This window comes from Rhinolophus sinicus, linkage group LG09 (assembly GCF_036562045.2).
Source record: "Rhinolophus sinicus isolate RSC01 linkage group LG09, ASM3656204v1, whole genome shotgun sequence".
NCBI lineage: Eukaryota > Metazoa > Chordata > Mammalia > Chiroptera > Rhinolophidae > Rhinolophus > Rhinolophus sinicus.
Window position 1 is genome coordinate 102,864,335 of NC_133758.1, and position 20,548 is coordinate 102,884,882.

Consider the following 20,548-nt stretch of genomic DNA (forward strand, 5'->3'; position numbering starts at 1 on the left):
TTTTTTCTCCAGTCCTAGCTTTAGGACTGATATTTGTCAAAAGGGCCCTAGACACGGGACAACTTCCCATCCAGCCCCTTCTTGGACCTTCCAGAACCCAAGAGAGGTATGCACAATTTTTTTCAGGCAATTGCGCTACTCGACCCTACTGGGTTTCAGAAGCTGAGCTTGTTAAACAGTTAGTCTACCCTTGTGCAGGGGATAGATTCCAAATGAACCTCTTGTAGCTTAGACGGGGAAAGAGAAAACTTTAGATGGAACATCCTGTGTGGGGAGGGACCAACAACAACACCATCTCCAGCAAGTCAAACTCAAATCCTGAACAGCTTTTTACTCCTCTTCTTGTCCTATTTCTCAGGCAAGTTCCAGCAAGCCACTCCCACCTCTTTTCCCCTGTTACAAAAGGTCTCCAGACCCTCCTGCCTTGGACTTTTTGAGGTGCTGTTATTAAGGGCAACTATCAAATTCTACCTGTTAAAACATGATGGATTAGAGAAAAAAACAACCCACCAGGAACCTGAAAAACCAGCGTTCATCTCCATGACCACGGCTTGAACTCTCCTTCCAACTTAACGATAATAGGTTCTGTCTTAGAAACTGCTATGTAATTTGATGTATGGGGGTCATTTGGCTCCGGACGAGGGATGGAAGCACAAGCCATAAAATCTTGCCAGAGTTCCCTGATCTTTGTGTGCTGTTGTTGTTGTTGTTGATATTTGTTACTTGGCCTATTTGCCTGCTTCAGAAACACCAAGTAAAGGGCAACCCTGGAAACCTAAAAAGCAATTGAAAGCCTTCTCAAATATTTTTTTTATTTAGAAAGCAGTTTGCAGAACTGAAATCTATGTTTTATTTTTGTTTTCAACTTCTGCATGGTCAACCTCTGGCTTCACTTCAAAAAGTTCCGTGTGAGTTCATATATTCAAACACACACAGAGAGAATGTTAGTCTCTCGGACCATTTAACAAAATTATAATGACAAATTCATGAAGAAAATGATTTACACTTCACACCCCAACTATGTGTATTTGAATCCTGGAGTTATTCAAGTTTTCCAGGAATAGCAGACACTTTGTTAACTAGAAAAAATAATGACATAAGTATCTACCAGTGGATGGTTATACTGTAATTTTGTTTTTAATAATGGACTCCTTTGGATTTCATTAGGAAACCAACAATCTGACCAACATCTGGAAAACAGGCACAATTAATTTTCCAGAACCTCAATTAAAAATTACAGCATCCCTCATCCGGAGTTATTGTGCATGATCTTGAGCCCTGGAGTATTGTTTCTCATTTGGAAATAGATAGGAAGCTACACACACCCTGATAAAAAGTAAATAAAGGATAAAATAAAATTTAAAACTGAATAGCACTTAAACATTTCAGTTTCCTGTTCTTTCATTGCAAACAGTTCCTATTACGTTTGGCAGTATTAATGTCTGCCATTATAAATTTTTAAGATACTAGGCTTGTGTAAAATAAAACGACAGGTTAAGAAAATTACTCCAGACACTTGAACAGCGAGATATTAGATAAAACAAAATTAAGTTGATTTCGAACGTGCAGTATTTCAAGTGACTTGCTAATCCATTATCACAAGCTACACTGGCCTGCTGTTTACCTAAGTCTTTTTTCATCAAGTTGTGCATTGTCTTGTAAAATAACAAAAATCTTTAAAAATCAAAGAGCAAACAACAACCCTCATAAATTTAAAATATGAATTCACTTTGGAGATCCCACCAAAGTGCTTCCTATTGTTTGAGGTCAGCTGATAACCACCTTGGAACCCACACAATCGCCCCCCCCAACCAGCCCCCAAAGTTTGCAACCTAGTAAAGAAGTTGGAAATTTGCCAGCCAGGAAACTTTGCTTTGCACCCCCAAACAAGGGTTGGGGATGGGAGGAGATTCCTCCAAAGAGATCCATTTCTAGACAATAACCCCCAGGTGCAAGCAAGAGCTGAAAGAGAGTTGAGGAGGCTAAATTGAGTGCAGGAAGCAAGCCCTATTGTCTCTCTGGAAGATATGCCCAAATTCAACCTCCTTCCTTCAGAAACCGCTCCCTCTTTACACTCCCGCACCTTCCTCAGCCTGCCCTCGCCCCGAGTTTAAGCGGGAACAACGGGTAAGAGCCCCCGCGTCCCCTTGCCCACCCCTCACCCCTCTAGTCCTCCCCAACCCAGAAAAGTTGCGGCTGGGCTAGGGGAGAGGGAGGAGGTGGGGGCGGGGATGGGAAAGCGGCCTGAACTCGAAGTGTAAGGGTATCAGTCACTGCCGGGAAGGAAGCTCCGGCTTGTGAACTCTTCTTGAACCGAGATTTAAGTCTGCGGCCATAAATCACCGAGACGTAAACTCCGCCATTCAGCGCTGAGAGCGGCCGGTTGTGGCCCTGCTTACCTTAACTTCTGACGAGCGCCGCGAGCGCAGGCTCCGGCTCGGGCTCTGGCCCCCGGCCCGGCTCCGCGGCCCGGCCGGGTCCCCTCGGCGCGGGATGGGCACCGACCCTCAGCATCAGCCGAGACGGCGGGCGGGAGGGAGACCCCGAGGTCCGGACGCCGCGGCGCAGAGCGTGGCCGCCTCGCTGCTCCGGCACGGCTCGCCCAGGGCGGACTGGGGCGGCTTGGACCCCCCCTCCCACCCACCCCACCCACCCACCCCTCCCCCACACCCCCGCCCCCTGCCCTTCCCGAGGGCAGCAGCCGCGGCTGGGAGATAAGCGTTAGCGCTGCGCGGGGCTCTGCCTGGGCTAGTGGCACCGACTTGGGTATGTTTCTTATGAATATTACACGAGGAGCATTGGCTGGTCGGGGGTGCGTTGGGGGGTGCTGGGGGCGGGCGGGAGGGGAGGCCGAGGCTGCTGGGGAAGCGCGGGCCGGCGTGGGGGATGGGGCTGAGGCGAGGGGAGGGACAGGAGCGAAGGGAGAGCTCCGTGGCGGCGGGAGGAGGGCAGCCTCCCCCCAACCCTCAACGCCCTCCCTCTCCTTGCTCCTGGGCGTCACTAAAGTCCAGGAAAATTATGCTAATGAGGACAAACGGCTTTCACAAAGGGGATCTCTTGCCGGGCTCTATTTCTTAGGAATCCGTTTAAGAAACCACGTAACCCTCTGCCCCTGATAGTTCCAGTCGAGGGTCCAGGGGATGGAGAACCAGGAAAAGAGATTTCCCAGGACTTTGGGCAGTTAACCTCACCTGCCACCCGCAATCCAAGAACCTCGAAACCAATCTTGGGGGGGGGGGCTGGGATAGGGCCTCCTTTCTGAGAGATCTCCCCAAGAGCAGGAGGGGCTGCCTTTGGTTATGTTTTTAGGCAGAAACCCTGAAATCCTGGCAGCCAGGAGGAGAGGAGCCTGGGGGAGCCGCACGGTGGTCCGACAGTGAAATGGGACGCTCTGGGCTCAGGTACACCGAAGGGTGACTAGAAGCCCGGGTCCCCAGCTCTTGTGTGCGGAGTTCACAGTGCACACACACACACACACAGCTCACTCACGAGAAAGACCAGTGAAGCTCTGGCCCCAACACCCACCGACATCCACGGTACTTCCCCCCCCAATTAGTGGTATACAGGGACGCTGAGCAAAGGAAAGGCCTGCGTGTGCCGGGTAATATTTCCACAGCTTTAAGGAGGATGGCCTTTTCTCCCTCCTGGTGCCTCCCTCAACTCCTGAGATTCAGAAGCGAATTCTGTAAGGGTATGTGTGTGGCAAACAGAGAGAAATGGAGCTTTCGTGTAATTCCAAGGTGTCAACGGCTGGTCCTTCTCAAAGGAAGGTGTTAAAAATATAAGTAGTATGTTTAAACTGTCAGGGAGCCAAAGTGTCACCTTAGAGCAAAAACAAAGCCAAGGGAAAAGGGAGAAATCAAAAAGCACTCCCGGCCAGGGTGGCCTCATGCATACCAATGGTTTTTGTCATTTATGGCTGGGTAAGATTTATGACTCGGCGCCCCAAAGCTGTAAACAGAGCACAAAACAGCAAACACTTGCTCCTTACGGCATATTGCGGCAGCACAACTTGAAAGGGGGACCGGGCCGCGTAGGAGGCAAGAGCCGGAGCAAAAATCCGCTCGGCGGCATTTTCTCTTCAAACCGGGTGGGTCGGATGTGGCATTTGAAGAAGGCGTGGGTCAATAATCAACCCGCACTTTCTCCTCCAAACTGCTGACGCTACTCTCACCGCCTTCTCAGCTAAGCCAGCTGCAGGGGCTGCCAGCTCTCTGTGAGAACCTGCCAGGGAAGGGGACGGCCAGGGCAGCGAGGGCCGAGGGCGACGAGGTGAGGGTTGGAGCGCCTGGGGCGCACACCTTTCCACCAGCACGGAGACCATGCTGGGCAAAATTCGGGGACTGGACCCGCCGAACCGGGGGGCCGTGGGAAAGCTGGGGCGGGAGCTCGGGCTGGGGCCTCCGCCCGCCCCCGACTAGGTGGCTTCTGGGTGGCGAGCTGCAGTGGGCAGAAGCCGGGCTCCAGCCTCAAGGCTGAGGTCTGGCGCCCTGACACGCAGACTGCCGGGGTTCAGGCCTCTCTGCCGAAATCCAAAGGGCTGGCTTTTGGGGCAAAGCAGGCAAGCTGATTTAAAAAATAATAATAATTTGTAATAGCTGAAGATTTTTTTGTTTGTTATTGTTTTTTAAGAGAAAAAAGCCGCCTGTCGATTTTCACTGTGAGAAATTACCCGCCGCTGCCCCCGTGCCCTTTCTAGGCAACTCCCGCAGCCACGCACCCGGCTCCACCAAAACCACTGAGGTTTTCTTTGCGGAGACGACCCTTTGGCTCCCCCAAGCCCCTGTATTTCCCGATCTCTCGCCCATAAGGGACTACAAAAAAAACCATTTTCTCAGCACTAGAAGAATATTTGCAACAACGAAGGTGCGCTGGTGCCGTTCTAACCTTCTCAGGCGTTTTATTGTGACTATGTCGCCGAGGGCCTCAGTGGCTGGGGGGCTGGCTGGCTGTGTAGCCAAGGGCGAAGGTGAAGAATAAATGTTGGCAAGAAGAGGCATCAAAATCCCAGAACGGGGAGGGAATACACTTGACTGTGAGGGTGAAGCTGACGTTTTGGGGGTAAAAGGGGATGAAGTCTTTTTTATAGCTATAGTGTAGCTATAATAGAGTGGCTTTAGAGCTTTCCTTGAAGGAAAAGCCAACCGGCGCCCTATAAATGTGACTGTTGGCTTCTTTTCACCGTGCACAGTTTTATACAGAACCAGCTGGAGAGTCCTCCTTAGATATTTATTCCGCTTGCTGGTGCTGAAGCGACAATAAAAAGATGCCTTTAACAAACCTCTATTCCCACTCTCATTCTTTCTAGCAAAACTATATTATTTATGAGTCTTTAACTGGGTCAAAAATGCGCCAGAACTGGGTCATAAATCAAATGAAATGCTGACAAGTAATTGAACAGCAATTAAAGCTTACATTTTATTTCCAAGGGGTGTTTTAGAGCACTTGAAACTGCCTCAGTTAAACACTGTTAGTGCCGAGGCTGGCAAAGGGGGAGGACAGAGCAACCCTTCCATTCTGGGGAAGTAAATTGCACTCTACTAGGGGAAGCCTGATTTGATTTTTTTCAAGTACAGAAAGAAATACGATTTGAAAAAAAAAAAAGTCATGGAGCAAATCTTCTTTCCGACTCCTGGTAGGCACCCCTTTCCTCTGCTCCGATTGCTTCAAGAGCAGAGGAAAGCAAAGTTTCCTTCACCTTTTCAGGGAATTTCCCTCCTTCCCAGGAGTAAGTACTGAGTCCCCAAAGCCCAATTAGCTAGGGCTTCCCCAGTAATTTGGAAGCACACAGTTTAACTCTCATCTTCCTCTATTCTGGCTATAGCACCATTTCAAGAGCTCTGAAGCCGGAGAAAAGTCTGCCTGTTTCCTGCAGACTCTGCCTCCAGACTTTCCTCCAGCCCAGGGTGCACCGGCCATTTCTCCCACTCTCCAAGCCGGCTGGGGCCATACAAGGGGGTGGCCAGACCACGCGTATTATGAAGCCTCAACCCACCACAGGCTCCCTCTTTCCTCGGTCTCCCGAATGTTAGAATAACTGAGCTTCTGGGCACCCAGCACGCTCACCCCCTCCCCAAGCCTCTCCTAGATCTGAGCTGCCCTCCACCCCTGCCGGGCAGAGGGTGCTCAAGGAAACAAAGGCGCGTCCTCCGGGTCTAGCTCCTTACATCCCGTGTGTGAGAAAGCGAGTCCTACAACCCAGCACTGAACAAAGTGGCCCAAAGCATCAATAAAATGGCAGCGCATCTGCACACTCATTGATTTCCCTTTCCCAGCTGCTCTGGCTGCCCAGGTCAGCCCTAGCTTCCATCCCTGGCCAGCAAACAGAGAACACGGGGAGTGATTCCCCTTTTTCACCCAGCTCCCATCTCCTCTAGGCAGTGTTGCCCAGTGCCCACCACCTTAGCCTGCGAGGGCACTTTGCGACCCTCTCTCTGCCTGGAGCTCAGCTCCGGAGACTCAAGCCCTACTATAGTGGACAAAGCCACCCTAGTGCTGGAGGCCACCAGGCCCACCGAGTAGCCCTCAAGTACCCTTTCCTTTACACCCCCCAACACTTTCCAGGGAATTAAACTCAGTCTGAGGCGCTACTGGAGAATGTTTCAAACGGTTTCGATTCTAAAGGAGAAACAAAGGAAGAGAGTGGCTGGGGTCCTGTCCCTGAACCAGGGTCTCCTGGCCTGACCTTTGTCTCTCACAGCCATAACTCACTCTAGATAGGAACAATCAACGGAAATACCTTAAAATAAATTCCATCCTCCTGGTGCGGCCTCGAGTCCCATCGGCTAGCTGGCCCAGAACCGCTCCATGAGCACTGAAAACTGCAACCCGCTAGGAGAGCGCTCTACGGAGAAGGGGAAGAAGAAGGAGGAGGTGGGTGCGTGGGGGTGGGGGAAAAAGCTCTCGCTCCGTAGAGGATCTAGAAAACGTAATCACAGGCGAAGCCGTCCGGGTCTCCGCTCCAAATGCCACAATAATGCGCTGTATTATGTGCTCACGTGGTCATACGTCAACTTAAATCCTTTTATTTGAAATAGGGAATCACTGAAGGAACTAGGTTTCCAAGCAGAACATTTAGCTTTGGGGGAGGGGAAGTAGGGGACCTTGACCAGCAGCAGGGAAGAGTTTGGTCTAGGGCAATAGGACACTGGGGGCATTTCACTCCCCCCCCCCCGCCCCCGCCACACACAACATGTGCCACACAAGACCAGTTATCTCCGCTTATATTTCTTTACACTCTATCCAAACACAAGGAAACACAATGCTGTCCCCATTCTTACAGTCCACATAACTTTTCTTACAGTCTTTCACTCAGGGACCAGCTGAACCCAGCACACCCACACACTATAGTCTTCTCTGGCCCTCTGGCAAATACATCAAAAGGCAAAGCCCAGGCCCTGCTTCCAGAAGAAAACCCAGTAATGATTGGCCTAGTCAGTGGATTCCCTCATTGCCTGCCATTGTACGGAGTTTGCTAACACCCACACCATACACCACAGCCACTGAAGAAACCAAAAAGAGCCTACAATTACCTGACAAAAGGCTAAAGCACCTCCTCCAAGTCCAGTTGGTTTTGTTTGAAGGGAGTCCCTAGGAAAGTAGTGCTTGGCTCTAGAGTGGTGGGTTCAGGGTTTTGCAAAACCTGGAAGGACTCAGTTCCCTGGCCAAACCTGCACTTATGCATTTCCTCAGTGCATAGCTGAGTGATACACAAAATTATAGGTTTCTAATGATGAAAAATGTAAGGGGAAAAGATCTAACTGTCTCTGCAAGAGAGGGAGAAAAAAAGAGAACCTTGGCTGGCATCCCTTGAATTAACCTACAAGACAACCTGGGACCCTCTCTGCTGACCGGTCTGTGCACCTCCCCTAAGAAAACTTTGTGGCCAGCAGCAGAAACTGAACTGGACCAACTCTGCTCAGAAGGAACCTAGCTGAAACAAATAAGCACCACCACCCCTACTCCTGCCTTCTGCTTGGTGACACTGATTTCAACACTTCACCCTCTCACCAGCTGTCTGAAAAGTTCTTTTCAGGTTTTAGTTTCTGAACTTTGAAAGTGCTCGGAGGTAGTGAGATCCTCATGCCATATTGTTTTGTTTCTGGAGAGAGTAGGTCTTCAGCTGGCTAGGCCTCTCTCACGATGAGGACTCACTTGTAGCTGCTGCAGGAGGCTATGCGTGATTCTGCCCCTCCCTGCCTGCCTCCCCTGCGGGGAACGGAAGAGGCCTGGTAAGAATGTAAGGCCCTCAGTAAGGGGGCCTGGTCATGGGGGTATCCAAATCAGAAGGGTAATAAAAGAAGAGGCGACCTAATCCCTTGGAATTGAGTCCCGGCCTAAGCTGGTGGCAATATTCCAATAAGCTTCTGTCTGTGGTATACCTGGGAGAGAAACTCTATGTCAGCTTTCCCAGCTCTGACCTAAGCCACAAGCTGGAAAGTGAGAACCCAAAATGAAAGCCTATTTCTCTCAGGTTTGGGGGTTGGGGCTGGGGGACAGGACCAAAGGCTAGTTTCTAAAAAGCACTCTCCAGTCCCCTCAAGGACTCAGATCACTAATACTCTCTCCTCTGCTCCTTTAACCACCCTCACCCCCACCCCCACCACCAAATATTTCACACTGAGCTCTCCAGATAGCCTAGAAAGGACCTAGAATTATTGCCCTGAATTGCTGGCAAACTCCACATACCGCCCCCAACCAAAGTTTCTGTAGAGGCTTCTACTCAAAGATGAGAAGGGGCCCCCTTCAGAACTCTCAGAACAGTCTGGAGCAAATCGAAATTCCCAAGGCCATAAATCAATGAGAGAAGTCTTTGGTAGTGCTTCAGAGAAATGCCTTAATGCCAGCAAGGCCCAGAGGCATCCCAGCTCTAGGCAGGAGCCTCCATGCTGCTATTAACAGCCCAGTTAATGCTCCAACTGCTGTTTAACAATTAACATTGACGACTTGGGGTGGGATAAGGTGACTTGGTGGGATGTGAAGAAAAGAAATCTGAGGAAGTCAAAAGAAATTTAACTTTGGAGGTGAAAATGGCTTCCCTAAGAGAGACCTTGGTCTGGGCAAGCCACTAGAGAACCAGCAGCTGAGAGTCCTCCTTCACCACTCTGAAATCCGCTTTCCTGGAGCAAGGCTCTGGGCCTTTTAAAGTTCCATTCCAGAGAACAAGAATAGAGATGCTCAAGTATGTAGGCCCAGGCTGGGAAACCCAGCTGCCAGGCCTGCTCTCCTCACGCCCCCAGCCCCCAACCTGGCCAGCCAGGGCTGCGGACACATGCCCTGGTTCCATACCTCCAGAGCCAAAATAGGCAGAAAGTTGTCTCCAAAAGAGCAGGTGACCCAGGATACAGAGCTTTAGTCAATATTTGCAAGGCTGTTGGCAGATTAGATATATCTGTATTCAAACACTGCAATCTGATTTCTCTGTCAAAAATACACTTAACATTTTTCTCCCCTTAGTTAACGCCACTGGTTTTTCCACTCTACATCAGGTAAGGCTCTCTTCGCCCAGTGTGTGTGTGTGTGTGTATGTGTGTGTGTGTGTGTGTGTGTGTAGGTTCTAGATCATTATTTAACATGAGATATTTCCTGTGGGTACAACTGCAGTACAAACGGGCTCCGTTTTCTGGATACATATGAATGTATATATCATTTTATACACATGGTCTCAAACTCCTGCAACTGTTTACATATGCAGTGCTTCTATTGTGTGCTGAGATGCAAATCATATGTACACACTGAGTTGCAAATCCATGAAATACTCCATCTATACTTGATATAAAGACGTACAGTAGCTGAAAGCAACCCAACTTTATTATTACTCTTTTTACTTCCTATCTAATAAAATAATAATTGTATCCAGAACACCATATCAGCCTTAGAGCATCAGTGAATAGCATGTTGCAACTAATTAACAACCTGATATCTACTGGGGAAGCAAATTTTAGGGAAGACTGGGGCCTAGGGAATAGGAAAGAAAATCTCAGAAAACTTTTTAAAATAAGTAATCCTTGAAAGAACAAAGCAAACCCATTCCTTCATACTAAGCTTCTGAAAGCTAGTCCAGCAGCCCCTCCCCCAAATAAGCACGAAATTTATGGTTCTTTTACAAGGTAATAAACCACAGTAATTACCTCCCTGCATCCCAAACTAAGAGAACAAATTAAGCCAGAACTTGAAAAGAATTTTAAAGAGTTTCCTCTTGTTCCAAATAGGAAAAGAAAACGCGAAGATAGAAAAACTGTGCTTTTCCCATAGGAAGAACAGCGGATTAGCCTGGCTAAAGGAACCCAGGAGTCCCACGGCCTGTGACGGTCTACACTTTGGAAATACAGCAACTTCCCTCATGCCAAGGAAAAACTGCAAGGCGACGAGACAAGTTTCCTCAACGCAGAGCTGGGACTGACCACAATTTCCCAACTCACAGTCTCTGCAGGCGCGGCGAACAGTGGACAAGGAGAGCGGCCCACGCAGCGGCCGCGGTGCCCGTGGCCTCTACTTGCTTTTGCCCTGCTGTTCCATGTAGTGGTTTGTTTGGAACTTGCCGGAAGAAACAAATACACCCTTCTGACACACCCGCCCCCCAAGCACACACATCTTTGGTCTCTGCGACAGCCCCTCCTGCACAACGCCGGCTTTGCGGCCCCTCTTTGTCTGCCTGAAACCCCGCATTCGCGGAGCGTGCAGCTGAAGGGAATCCAACTCCAAACTCTTCCGAAGTTAAAAATTGACCAGAACCTCTTTCAAAGGGCTGCAGCTGCCCCGCGGAGCAAACTCCTCCCAATGGCCGGGAGCAAAGCTCCGCGCGGTGATGAGCTTGGACGCAGCGCTTACCTCGAGAGATGTGTAAGACTGAACCCCAAATTGTCTCCAACTCCGAGAGCTCAGGGAATCGCCTTTTCCGGTGTCCAGGCGCTCTGCGGACAAATAAACAGCAGAGGGTGAACGGTGGCTGCGGAGGAAGGGAGTTGGAGGACCGGAGTTGAAAGCGCGGTCGGCGCGGGCGCCAGGGTGGCCCCCGGGGTGACGCGGACACGGAGGAGTCGCCAGGGCATTCGTCCATGCGGCGCACTCATTGCTCCAAAGGTTTCAGTCTACAAATGGCCTGAAGATGGTGATTTATTTTTGTAAAATAAATACATACTCCATCTCCGCACCCACACTCTTCTTTTTCTTTTATGTAGGGGGTGGGAAGGAGGGAAAGAGGAAGAAAATGGACGAGGCGGAGCAGGATAGGAAGGTGGAAGGGGCTTCGATGTTGGTGCCGGCTCTGCTCGGAGAGCTCCTCACACACCTCAACTAGGGGAATGTGAATGCACGCTTTATTTTCTTTTGCTAACAAAGGGATGCCTTGTCTGGGAGCATTCAATCACGGACTCTCCTGAAACCTCACTAATAATAGTGTTCATTTCTGTTTGGCGCGAAATCAGAGCCCGGCTCAGCCCATGGGCCGGGGGGCAGCCTTGAGAGGTTTTGTCTTCTGCTTCATTCAAGCCTTAGGTTCGTCACTTCACCGTCCCACTGGGCTGGCAGGACTACAGCAGCTCCCAGTCCCTCACAGCAGGCCAACTATGGCTGCTGGAAATAAGGGGAAACTGGGGAGGACTCGGGCATGGGACAATACTGGATCTGGGGGTCCTCTCCAGCCTCGCCTTGTGCAGTGACGACAAGCCGCTTGATGCCCTAATTCTGCTGCCACCTCGTCCCTCAAGATATTTGCAACCCCCTCTTGCTCTCTAGCAAAAATGGTCAGCCAACTGGGAAAGTGGGGGGAAGATGTTGGGGAAGGGGCAAAGAATCGTCCTGAGGGATGGGCCCTGGCTGGGAGAAGTTCTCCGCTGGGCTGGGACTCTGCCGATGGATTGTTCCCACAGCCCTCCCTATCCCTCCCCTACAACCCCTTCACCCAAACTCGCATCGCCTCCCCGCACTCCAGCCAGCCCCAAAGCAGCCCTCGATGTGTGTCCCGCACCCAAGCAATCCTGCTGATAGCGAGAGGGCTACCAAATAGCCGACAAGTCCCGTGACCCTCAAGCTTCAGGGCGCCCGGCACATTGAACAAGTGGCCGCAAACCAGCAGCTAGCTGCCCTCTGCCTCCACCTCGACCTGCAGCCCCCACCCTCCATCAGGCGCTTGGGACTCAGAATCCATGCTGGGCCCCTTTCTCTTGTTCAAACTCGCCCTCTCTGTCCCCAAATGTGAGTGCCCCCTGGCCTTGGGGCTCCTGGCTATGACCCTGAGCAAGGTGGGGCTTAGCTACTCTGCACGTTGCCACTCAACTTCGCCCCAGAAAGATCTGCTATGCCACCATCCGCCACGCCCCCCCCTCAGCGATGCTTATGAATATTATAATTATTATGGTTATTATTATTGCTGTATTTCCTTATCCCCAAGTCAAATATTCATGGATGCTATTCCCCATAAATCGCTCAGAATAATGAGTCACAAAGAGATGTTGCCCAGGTTTCTCCCTCTGCAATGGCCGCCGCCTCCGATGTGGCCTCTCTCCGCGTTTTTGGCGCTCGCTTGCTCCCTCGCTCGCCCGGCGCGGGTGATTTATGAACACCGGGAAAATTGAACAAAGCCGCGCTCCCGTCCTGTGGTATCTCTGCAGCCTTCCCCAGTGTGAATCAGAACATTATCAACTGTCTGCGCGTCCGTCCCACTTCATCACCACAGCCAGGATGTGACCGCAGAAAACCCGAGCCCCAACTCACGTTTCCCCGGACGCTGCGCGCTCCCCGGACTCGCAGAGCTCCCCGGACTTGCAGAAGCCCTGCACGTGGGCCCGCCAGCTCGTTTCCTCCCCGCTCCAGGGCTCTCTTCAACCCTCCTGAAGGAGTTAAAAGCCTTCGGAGATAAATCTGAGGGTGTGTGTTTTTAAAAATCAAATAGGAAGTTGGGGTCTCACTTCTGAGAGAGTCATTCCTAGTGAGGCCCTGACGACTCCGATCCATTCCTGATGATCCGCATTAATTATTTAATGAGTCACGTGGCCTCAAAGATTACAATTTCAATATCTCCCCCGAACAGGCGCTACACCTTTATCTGCTGCAACCAGGGTCCTTGGTTGGCTTTTTTAGTTACCAGGCCTCCTGAACGTAGAAGTCCTTGCCCCGCTCTGGGGCAAGCGAACGCCATTGAAATCTCAGGGTGAGAATAGCAGAATTAGTCATTCTGGGACAATGACAGTTGTGGACAGTGGGGTGTCCACTGCTCCCCCAGGCACCTTGACGTCTGTCCCCTCCTGAGCCCAGAGGTCAGCCTACCTATCTCAGCACCCAGGCTAAGGAGGTTTAGTTACATATTCTCCCTGGGTGCTTTGATGGTTCATCAGGCAAGAACCCACCCTTCTAACCTGGCCAAGCACACCTGTGGCCATCCACATCTAGTGTAAATCCAGTTAGTCCACTGCAGGCAAAACAGCCTTCCACCGAGGAAAGATGCCTGTGCACTTACCCCTATCCACTGTGAGACTAAAGGTTCTGTTCAATCTACACACTCATTAACATAAAGAACATGGAGGGGGGAGCATTCAGCTGCCTCAGTTTCCCCACTGGTAACCTCAGAAGACTGAACCAAAATGGTCTCCAAATCTCTCTCACCTAGGACATTCTTTCAATCAGGGGATCTCTTTTAGCCCCAGGAATCAATTCCAGAGAGACTGGGGCTGGCATGAAAGGGGGTGGAGGTTATTGGATGGGCTTGGGGCCTTGAGAAGACATGACTGAGTTCCAAGGCAGAAGTTTCAGAACAGAGTGTTTCACAACAGCCCCCGCAGCCTCCTTGATTCTATCAAACAGAGCACACATCTCTTCTTCCTCCTGTTTTCCCCAGCCCATACTCTTTGAGAGAAGAAGCAGTTAATCTTGGGTTCCTATATAATATAGAGAAGGGCAACAGGAGCAGCCCTTAGGAAGGGTGAGCCTGTGTTCTTCAATACAGGACTTCGGCTAGGGATGCAGAGACCAAGGGAGTGCAAAGAACAGCCTATTGCCTGCACAGAACCCATGCACTCAAACGGGAAGACCAGGGTTTCTGTTTGCTACATTGATTCTTTGGGTTTCTTTCTTTTTATTCTAAAGAGCCGTTGATCTGTTTCGATGTTGAAACTGCAGGAAGGGCAGCAGTGGTGAGAAGAGCAGCACAGTTTGGAAGCCTAGGAGAGCAGGAGGACAGAGGAGAGATGGTGATACCTACCCCATGGAGAGGAGGCTGCGAGGTGAGGGGAATGTGGGCACCCTGGGACAACTGACTATAAAGTCAGAGACACTGTGCAGAGGGCCAGCTCCCCATATAGCTAGTAATCTTCCCATGAGCTCCATCTTGGGTATTAAGTACTCTACTATGCCTGTCACAGTTGAATTCCTGCTGTAATAAAACACCGGGTATATCGTAGATTTCAGCAAAACTAGGAAAGAGAGCCTGCAAAGTGCCATTTTTCTTCAGGGGGGAGAGTGTTAAGTACTTAATTCAAACTGTGACCATTAAAGTGTCTCCTATCCGATTTAGGTTGATTTCAGATGTTGACAAAACTTTTATCTCCGGAGTCATGCACAGCTTGGCTCTGTGACTAAAGCAGATGAGTGTGTGTTAGAGAGAAGAGGGAGAAAGAAAGAAGAGGACAGCGTGTATAAGGGTCATTTTGGTAGGAGAATTATAGAGCTTACACAAAATACTGTCTTTAAAGGTCAAGGGTTTGAGGGGCCAGTAGGATTTGCTTTAAAAAAAAAAAACAATTAATGAGATAGAAAATTTGTCCTCTGGATGAACTCTAATGGTTGCCCTAGCAAAGGGCAGACAATGCATGATTTTGAAGCACAAAGTGGGACGTTCTAAGCTGTTATAACAAGCTTCCTTAAAGACCAAATCTGAAACCGGCAAAACACTGAAGAAATGACACAATCATTTGGATTGGATCATTTTGGACCATTTTGACTTGGTAACGCTTACCAGCACTTTAATAATCAAGACAGTTTGGGTAAAAATGCCATTTTGTCCTGGAATATTAGAAAAACAATCTCAATCCTCTCTTCCTTTCCTGGATAGACTATAAGAGTAAGTGAAAGAAACTTACCCATTTTACCCCCATACAGCTGCCTCCAGTATGAAGCTAATGAGTGCCCCATCCCCCTCCTTCCCTACAAAGGAGAAATATAAGAATTTACCTTAAATGATGATAATCTGCCATTTGAGGTTTTGCAGCTCGACACTCAGTTTCCACCAAGAGTCTAGGCATTTTTTGAGCAGACAGCCAAGATGCTGCATCTTTGCCCGGGACCACATTATTTGCAAGAAGATCCCTCGCATCTCCACAGACTTTTCCCAGAGAATGCCTTTCAGAATTGCTGTTGAATTACAAAGAAGTATTTATTGTATGAGGTGATTAATGATTCCTGGGAAAATTGCTATTTTCAGCGTGATTTAATTTCGTTTTACAAGTGCATGTAGTAGGGGGAGGGTTAATAAGTTTCAGCAGCAGTTTCAATGCCTCCAGAAATCCCTGGCTCCCGTCCACACCTTATAAAATGCACTTTATGCCAGGTTTGGCCTGACTTGAGAAGGCGGGTACTTGTTTGACCCCGAATTTTCTTCGGGAGAGGTGGAGGCCCCTCTGCGACTGGTATCCACCACTTTCCTCTCAGATCTGGTTTGTTCACAGTTAGAGAGCTGCTGCCCCTTGTATCACACACAGGACAGCAGAGGTGGAAGGAGTAATAGCACTGACCACTGGCTAAGGGTTCACCACTGATGGGAAAATGTGTTTAAAACAATTCTGTTATTGCAGAGGTAGGTGAGTGCCCCCTCCGATCTCTGCTAAAATCATTACATGAACTAAAAATTGCCCTCATTCAAGGCCAAGTGACAGTCCTAATATTCTGGGGCCAGTGTGTATTGTTTTCTGTATCTTGTCCCTTCAGTGACAACCAAGTTTAAATCCTCTTAATTGATTTGTAAATCAGTAAACAAATACTAAGGTTATGGAGATTAAGAAGTGGGTTTGATTTTCAACCTTTTGAATCTAGGTTTCTAGGTTGGGCAGAAAGATCCAGGAGCATTTGACAGAAGTGATCCTAGTTCAGATTTTGGCTCTCTTCCAGGACTGAATACTCCCAGGTCTATCCTGCTCAGGGTGCATTTTGGGGTGTCATTAAACTTTTCTTTCCTCAGGAGAAAATTGGGAGGGTGTACTGGGAAACTTCAGTTTATTTTGAAAGATCTTGCTTCCAAAAAATAAAGACAGACAGAAAGAAGGAAACAAGCAAATAAACAAAAATTCCTAAGCTGTAGTTAGTGAAGAGAACCTTAAAAACAGCCAAGAAACAAAAAGCAATCTCAACCCTTTGCACAAACTATTTTTTATCTCCAGGGAAACAGGCAGATTAAGTGTGAAGGTGCAATAAATACCAAAGGGACCACTTCTTTCCAAGTGTGCTCAGAGTTCAGCATGTAGAACAGCTGCAGAAACTCCTGGGCCCGCAGCACTGCTTGGTTTCACCTTTCATTGCAGGGAAGGACACGTTTCTATGCCTTACAGAGACTCGAAGCCTGAAAGCCTGGCCAAGTTTGGGAAGAAGAGGAGCCCTCTCAGAGCTCAAGAGCCTTCATGCTCTTTGGAACTTTTCCCACAGTGGGTCAAACTTGACATGAGTTCATCTCAAGTTGAACACACTCACACAAATTATGTGAGCATTCAGTATCCAAGTGAACACAACTCAAGCCATCTACAAAATTATCACATGCAAGGTCAAGCATCTCAATCCAGTTAACTTTTTTGTTTTTTTGTTTAATTAAAAGTAGGAAACACACAAATGTGTCTTAGAACTTTAATTTTTTTAACACAGTTTATTCTTAGCATATGGCTTTCTATATAGCCACACCACAATTTGTACAGTCGCACATGGGTCTAAATGTACTCCCCTCTCCCCCGAGATTGTGCCTCAGAATAAGACAACAATATCTCTACAACAATATTTTAAATAAATGCAAGGAAGGGAAACTATTATGTGTCACATCTACCAGCAAAGTCTATACATTTTGAGAATTAAATAATCTTGTACGGTCCACAATGTTTACTCATTTATTCAGTTCAAGACAAGCTTGTATGAGCTGCCTTAATGAGGGAGGAGAGGTAAGGAAGGTGGGAAAGGGGTCTGTTTTCTTCTGCTTGCAACGCATAGACATGGGCATGTCCCCAGTCAGCAAGGGGGGGTCCAGCTGACTTTAGCCATCTCAAAAGTATTTGGTGCCAAGTGGTCCTTCTCAGGTACCCAAACCTGGTAGCCTTGTTCAGGCCAGCAGGTTGTTCCACCAGCCAACATCCTGGCCATTGTCCTCTGTTGGGTGGCAACCAGCACAAGCTCTTACCGGGATAATGTCCTCTTCCTTTTTATTATCCTTTTCACCAAGTTGAGTTTTGTTTGGGGGTCTGTTATGGTCCAGACGGATAGGGGTTGATGGGGGAAGGAGCAGAAGAGAGGTGAAAAGCAGGTGAGGGAAATAAACTGGTCTAGATCCCTAGAAGGTTATATGGAAGAGGGAATGGGTGTGGAGGCGCCCTGGTGGGGGTGGAGATGCGGGTGCGGGCTCTGAGCTTGTGCTTTCCCTGGAGGGCCTGCTGAGGCTGAGGCCGAGTTGGAGGATCGCATCTTAGTGTTGGGCAGTTTGTGATCTTTCTTCCACTTCATCCTCCGGTTCTGAAACCAGATCTTAACCTGGCGCTCGGACAAGCAGAGCGTGTGGGCGATCTCAATGCGGCGCCGCCGGGTCAGGTAGCGGTTAAAGTGGAACTCCTTCTCCAGCTCCAAGACCTGCTGCCGGGTGTAGGCGGTTCGAGAGCGCTTGGGTTCCCCTCCGTTATAACTGGGGTTGACTGAAAGCCCATAACCCCAAGGAGGAAGCCAAAGAGGAGGGAGTGAAGAGAAGGAAAGGAGGAGGAGAGAGAAGGTGGGGTGGGGAAGAGCAATTGGACATCATCATTATATAATAACCTGACACCAAGTTCACGCAAGATACATAAAAAGGCAAAGAAAATGTTTCACAGGCTATTGACAACGGGAAACACCCGAGAGTCATAAAGAATGGTGCTGGGCATCGGGGCTGAAGAAAAGCTTCAAAGACACATGGCCTGAAGCCTCTGCCAGGGCAATTAAATTTATGGGGGCTATAATTACTGCCCTAACAGTTTGGCGTCTCGTAAATCTCCCGATAAAGGGACCCTGGGTACAAAAGGGTTCTCACATTGGGATCAGGCGGCTGGCTGGCGCGTACACATCCCATCCCACTGTAGCTTGGGCCAGATGGGGGCTCCCCTCCCGAGGCCCCCTTCCCCTCGGCCTTTCCTCCTGACCCCCGCCCCGACCCTCAAACCCGGGCCGGGCCCCAGCTCACCCTCCCGCGTCTCCCCATCGGCGCCACGTACCGGCGCTGACATGGATCTTCTTCATCCAGGGGTACACCACAGGCTCCTTGCCCTTCAGGCCTGGCGGGCTCTTGTCGGCCAGGAGAAGCGGGCACGCGGGGGCGCTGCCCCCTGTCGGGACGCCCGGGGTAGCAGGAGCCGCCTCGCAGCGCCGCGGGGGCGCCGGGGGCGCCGCGCGATGCTGCGGGGGAGGCGGTGGCGGGGGCTGCCGCCCGGGTGGCAGGACAGGGCTCGCGTGCAGGCCGTGCGCGGGACCCTTGGCGTGCGTTGGGGGCTGCTCGCGCAGCGGTGGCCGCCCGGGGCTGGCACCGCCGCGGTAGCCATAGGGGTAGGCGGCGTCGGCGGCACCGTGCGCTGGGTAGAGCGCGGCCGCGGGATAGGAGGGCTCGCGGGCGGCCCGCGGCGCATAGTAGGAGGCGGGGGGTTCGCGGCTGCCGCCCGCGTGGGGGAGCTGGGGCTGCAGCGGCGGCAGGTGCTGGGCCGTGGGCGCTGGGGGCTGCTGGTAGCTGGGGCCCCCGCCCGGGCCGCCGTCTCCGCCGCCCGGGCCGCTGTGCTGCGCGTACTCCTCGAAGGGAGGGAACTTGGGCTCGATGTAGTTGGAGTTTATCAAAAACGAGCTCATGGTCATTAATTTGTGAAGTGCAAAAATACTAATTTTTCTCGCGTTGTCGTTTTTCTGGGCTCGCCGAGGCCCCTCCCCCTCCTGCCTCGCTTCCCATCCCCCCTTTCCTCCGCTCCCTTCCCTTCCCCCGCTGTCAAGCGCCCACCCCTCCCCCTCCCGCCGCCGCCAATGCCACCAAAGTTCGCGCCGCTCTTTCCCCGCCCGCGCCCGCGCGCGGGCGCTTTCCGTCTCGGCCTCGCGCGTGCCCCGCCCCGTACCCCCACGTGACCCACCCTCGCCAATGGGCTTGCCGCGCGCGCGGACCCGGATCAGGAAGCGCGCGGGAGATGATGGATACTGCTGTCCAGCCCCAGGCGGAAGGAGGGAGCTGGCTCTTTGGTCCCCCAACCCCCCAACTTTGGATCCCGCTGGGAATTCCTGGCCCGTCAGGCGTCAGGTCCTCTCGGATGCCCTAGCCGTGCCCTATGTGTGCCCTGCTCTTGGCCTAGGCCTCAGGGCAGCCGGGAGTCCGCGGCCTAGCGCTGACCTCCGGCCCAATCTAGCTGGACATGACGTCCTCCAAGATTCGAGGCCGGCTGGGGGAAGGAATGGTATCAGGGCCAAGGGGGGATCCTGGTTTTAATTCTGGCCCCGTAGTGAAACGAATGAGGCCAACAGACCCATTTTCTCACCAGCTGATCCCCTTCCCCACAACGTGCTCGCCGCGTCCGCCCCCGAGATCCCCGGCTTTGAGCAGCGGGTCGGGAGCTGCAGAGGGCGGTGGGGTCAGCAGCCAGAGGATGTAAAGCGAGGCTATTCCAGTATAACTAGATGGGCACTTTTCATTTTTTCTTGCTTTTAGAGACATTATCTATGTGGGATTTTTTTCCCTAAGAAAAATCTGAACCTTACAATAGCATCTCATTTGATGAAGGTGTCGATGTGAGAGTTAAACATGCTCGCCATTTACTATGTGCGATTGTGAGAGAGAAGGTGGGCCAAGGGTGGGAATGGATAGAAGCGACGCCTCCACAAAATCAAGCTTTGAAACCAACAACTTCCTATTTCAGAACAATTCCCAAACAAAAACAAGCTAAGGATATAATAGGCACTGCCCAGTATGATCGCTGACGGGTCTTTTCGCGCGAAGAATTTTTTGTTTTGTCTTTTGAATGCTGCTCTTTCGGGCTGAATCTGAGGCTAAAGTTATATTTACAGGACAGTCTATAATTTTTGAATTGCTGAAAATTAGCATATTAACGATAATAGTAGCTCTGGAAAGGGGGAGAGAGGACTGTTACCTGCCATTTGGTAATTGAAATTTGATGGGTAAACTAATTACACTATTATTAGCAAATAAATTACTTATTAATTCTACCCAGTGTTGACCCTTGAAGTAAATACTGATGCCTTACTTGAATTGTGTATTTTTCTGAGTAACAGACATACCTAGATCCTCTACTTTTCAGGCTAAATTAAAGCAGTGCAAACTAGCATAGTCACCATTCTAAAAATACATTCATATTGG

General features: G+C 50.4%; 2 protein-coding genes across 9 annotated transcripts in view; both read right to left on the reverse strand.

Moving 5' to 3' along the window:
• HOXA3 (homeobox A3) overlaps window positions 1-20,548 on the reverse strand; it is a 45,487-nt gene that overhangs the window by 4,319 nt on the left and 20,620 nt on the right. The window contains exons 3-5 of one of the 8 annotated variants that reach the window (XM_074340903.1): window positions 15,166-15,345; window positions 12,715-12,830; window positions 10,831-10,913 (exon numbers count right to left, since the gene is read on the reverse strand). The gene's annotated coding sequence lies outside the window, so the exon portion shown is untranslated. Of the gene's footprint in view, window positions 1-2,399; window positions 2,679-6,739; window positions 10,377-10,421; window positions 11,009-12,714; window positions 15,128-15,165; window positions 15,346-20,548 lie in introns of those variants that run through there. The other 7 variants (XM_074340905.1, XM_074340904.1, XM_074340906.1 and 4 more) reach the window with 7 other exon arrangements.
• Window positions 16,811-19,113, reverse strand: HOXA4 (homeobox A4). Its single transcript, XM_074340911.1, has 2 exons — window positions 18,420-19,113; window positions 16,811-17,870 (listed from the first exon to the last, which is right to left on the reverse strand). The coding sequence occupies exons 1-2, from the start codon at window positions 19,045-19,047 to the stop codon at window positions 17,524-17,526; spliced, it is 975 nt and encodes a 324-aa protein (XP_074197012.1). The 5' UTR covers window positions 19,048-19,113; the 3' UTR covers window positions 16,811-17,523.

Excerpts from the sequence above, each read along its gene's own strand:
- HOXA4 (XM_074340911.1), bottom strand. The coding sequence starts at position 19,047 with ATGACCATGAGCTCGTTTTTGATAAACTCCAACTACATCGAGCCCAAG. Across the intron at positions 17,871-18,419 it reads GAAGATCCATGTCAGCGCCG|TCAACCCCAGTTATAACGGA; the intron begins GTACGTGGCGCC and ends ATGGGCTTTCAG.